The 3,880-nt window shown below is 50.7% G+C and overlaps 1 protein-coding gene across 1 annotated transcript in view; it reads right to left on the minus strand.

Moving 5' to 3' along the window:
- Window positions 1-862: 862 nt before the first annotated feature.
- The window catches only part of PLEKHB1 (pleckstrin homology domain containing B1), a 22,768-nt gene continuing 19,750 nt past the window's right edge, over window positions 863-3,880 (minus strand). Inside the window, 2 exon segments of the mRNA XM_083362213.1 lie at window positions 863-1,941; window positions 3,404-3,506. Coding sequence (XP_083218339.1) covers window positions 1,805-1,941; window positions 3,404-3,506 — 240 coding nt within the window. The 3' untranslated portion in view covers window positions 863-1,804.

The following is a 3,880-nucleotide window of genomic DNA, read 5'->3' on the forward strand; positions in this document are numbered from 1 at the left end:
TTCCGCTCAGCGATGCAGTTAAATCTGGATATATTTTTTTTGTAACGTGCAGCCACAAAAAACTAACCCAGTTTCTATTGCACCGTTGTGGCCCCATCTGGACTCTTCTGACCGTACCCCAGTGAAAGTGGGGGGGGGGCATTACCCTGGAGAAGCGCAGCCAAGCCACGTGATCTGGGCAGGAAGATGCCCCACCGCAAGGATGTTGCGCGAGGCCCCGTTTCCCTTGCGAAATCCAACAAGCCAGACATCCCAAAGGGAAGCCGCCTTGGTTCACACGCACAACACGCTGAACCTGGTTAAGGAAAACCCAGCAGGGCTTGGCCCTGAGCTGCAAAAAAAAAAAAAAAGCGTTAACTGGGATTCCACCTCGGCCAAGGAGGTTATGGGAACCTGGCTGGTGCAGAAAGGTATTATATGGAAGTGTCAGGAAGGGATTTCCAAGCTGGTGGTTCCTCCTACATAACCCTAAAACAGAGGTAGGCAACCGTGGCTCTTTTATGACTCGTGGACTTCAACTCCCAGAATTCCTCAGCCAGCATGAGGGAAACTTTGGCTCCTTCATGACTCATGGACTTCAACTCCCAGAATTCCTGAGCCAGCGTGAGGGAACTATGGCCCCTTCATGACTCGTGGACTTCAACTCCCAGAATTCCTCAGCCAGCATGGGGGAACTATGGCCCCTTCATGACTTCTGCACTTCAACTCCCAGAATTCCTGAGCCAGCATGGGGGAAACTATGACCCCTTTGTGACTCGTGGACTTCAACTCCCAGAATTCCTCAGCCAGCATGGGGGAACTATGGCCCCTTCGTGACTCGTGGACTTCAACTCCCAGAATTCCTGAGCCAGCATGGCTCAGCTTGGAAACCTCTCCCTTTCCTTTCAGCATGGCTGGCTGAGGAATTCTGGGAGTTGAAGTCCACAAGTCATGAAGGGGGCCATAGTTCTCCCATGTTTTTGTCGTAGTTCCGATGAATGAGACAAATCAAACAAATTGCAGGCATATTATTTATCTAAAAAGTCTTAGTAATGAAACGGAACATCAGCACTCATGGAGGAATGCCATCATAACACATACACAATCTCCGCTCTTATCTACACATCATAAATCACATTATCCAATTAGTTTACATATGAGGTTTCACTTCCCATTCTGTACGCGGGCTTTTCCAATCTTCTCACAACATCCGGATAGATTTCCTCCCCGCCCCAAATGAAGCAATTAAAGAAACAGGCTGTCTCTTATATTGTCAGTGCAAAAACATGTCAATGTTTGCAGCATTGACAGTTTTCTCAGGAATTCTGGGAGTTGAAGTTCCAAGTCATGAAGGGGCCATAGTTCCCCCATGCTGGCTGAGGAATTCTGGGAGTTGAAGTCCACAAGTCATGAAGGGGCCATAGTTCCCCCATGCTGGCTCAGGAATTCTGGGAGTTGAAGTCCCCGAGTCATAAAAGAGCCAAGGTTGCCTAACCCCTGCCTTACGCCTTTCCCAAATTTAAATGCTGACCTATAGATTTGGGGCAGGGTCAGCAGCCTCCTAACCAGCCCTAGATCTGCCCCGGGGAGTCTAAAATGAACCACGGAGGGCCTAGCAGTGCAACATGGGAACTATGTTACCGATAACACAGCAGGTGCTTCAAACCTTTCCCAAGGATCTTGCGAAATTCCCGGGGAATCTACGTGCCCAGTGAACCTTTGGTTTCTCCCTCTTTGCTTTCAAAATAGGGGGGTCTTGCCTGGAAAAAGAAGGGGAGGGGGGGGCAGCCAGGCCGGGCTGGCCGGTCTACCCAAAAGCAGAGGCTCAGAACCAACAAGGCATCCACATGAACGAGCCCAGGGCGGCCCCCGTGGCTGCTCCCGCGAGGAGGCCCAGGGCCATCTGATCTCCGGAAACGCGGTAAGGGTCTTCGCGGATGATGACGTGCGTCATTCCAGGGGCTGCAAGGAAGGGAGGGAGGAGAAACCCATCAGAGCGGCAAAGCCGAAGCGCACCCGGAGAGGTTTGAACTGGAAATTCACGAACGGTCCCCAAACTGGGAACCGCTTCTCCTCGACTTACGACCCCCATTGAGCTAAACAAAAAAAATTCGCTTGCTAAGTGAGGATTTCGTTCAGTGAATTTTGCCCCGTTTTATAACCTCCCTTGCCGCGCTTTGCTAAGCGAATCTCTGCAGTTGTTCAAGTTAGCAACGCGGTCGTTAAGTGAATCCAGCTTTCTTTTGCTCGGCAGAAGGTCGAAAAAAAGCAGATCGCCCGACCCCGGGACACCGCAGACCGTCGTAAATAGGAACTCGTTGCCAGCATCTGGATTTTGATCGTGTGACCGCAGGGGAGGCTGCAAGGGTCGTTACTGCGAAAAACGGTCGTTAGTCACTTTTTCCAGTGCCGCTGTAACTTTGAACAGTCGCTAAACGAACTGTTGTAAATTGAGGACTGCCTCTAATAGACTTTTTTTTAAAAAAAAAGAAAATCTCCTTTTGTTGCATCTGCGGCAATACCCAATTCGGCCACCAGATGTCCCTCCAGCCCTCAAGAATGTGGAATGGCTGATTTGGGAGAAATTGGAATTTAATCCAGGCTTCTCTGTGCATCAGCTGAAGGAGGTAACATTTTGGGGGCTCCGGTTGGCCTAGACCAGGGGTAGGACAACCTCGGCTCTTTTATCACTCATGGACTTCAACTCCCAGAATTCCTGAGTCAGCTGACTCAGGAATTCTGGGAGTTGAAGTCCATGAGTGATAAAAGAGCCGAGGTTGCCTACCCCTGGCCTAGACAGCTGGGCAAAACACAGTTTCTCTGGCCCTACCGTCTGATGAAACGGTCATGGGTTTCCCGCCCGCGGCGGGGGGTTGGACTAGAAGACCTCCAAGTTCCCTTCCAATTCTGTTGCTCTGTAAGATTTGTATTCTCACAAAGCTATGAACAAAGATCATAAAGGTATCTAAGGTGAAATTTCCTGACGGTGAGAACAATTAGTGGAACGAGTTTTCCTTTTGTGGGTTGTGAGTGCTCCAACACTGGAGGTTTGTGAAGAAGAGGCTGGACAGGAGAGACTGAAAAAGTAACGGGCAACGCTTGAGCAGGAGGTTGGGCTAGATGACCTCCAAAGTCCCTTCCAATTCTGTGATTCTGTTAAACAGCCACGTTTGGAGGGCCTGCGGTGCCAAGGAAGGCCTGATAAGGGCTCCAGGCTAGCGCTGCAGTGATTCACTTAGCAAGAAAGCTGGTAAAAAAATAGGGGAAAACCTGCTTAGCGCCCGTCTCACTTAGCAACGGAACTCGTGGGCTCGGTTATGGCCGTAAGTCAAGGACTACCTGTAATCTGATTCCTCCTTTCAACGTCAACCGGGAGAGGGCGCTTGAAAAGGGGGGGTCAACAAAGAAGCACTGGCAGACCTACCGACATACGAGGTGCCGTAATAGTCCGAGCTGACGTACGTGGCCTGGTGCGAGTCCAGAGGTACCGTTTGGTAGTAGTCGTCGTACGGGTTGTAGAGGTGAACCTGGAAGACAGAAGGACACCTCAACGTCAGCACCTGAGAGCCCAAAGCGACCCGGGTCCCCTTGGGCTGCGGACCCAGAATTGGGAGGGGTCATAGAGGTCATCGCTTCCAGCCTTCTTCCCGCCAAGATGCCCTACCTACTAACACCATCCCTGTCAGCCCTGAGTTCAAGATAAACCGAACTTGCAAACCAAAGACAGGCCGGCTAATAGCACCTGAAGAAGGCAGGATGAGAAGCCACGAATGGAAACTCATCAAGGAGAGAAGCAACCTGGAATTAAGGAGGAATTTCCTGATGGTGGAAACAAGTAACCCTTGGACAGAGCTTTTTTTCTCATAGAACGCTCAGAACGGAGTTCCGGCACCTTTTTTGG

The sequence above is a fragment of the Vipera ursinii genome, assembly GCF_947247035.1.
Source record: "Vipera ursinii genome assembly, chromosome: 4".
NCBI lineage: Eukaryota > Metazoa > Chordata > Lepidosauria > Squamata > Viperidae > Vipera > Vipera ursinii.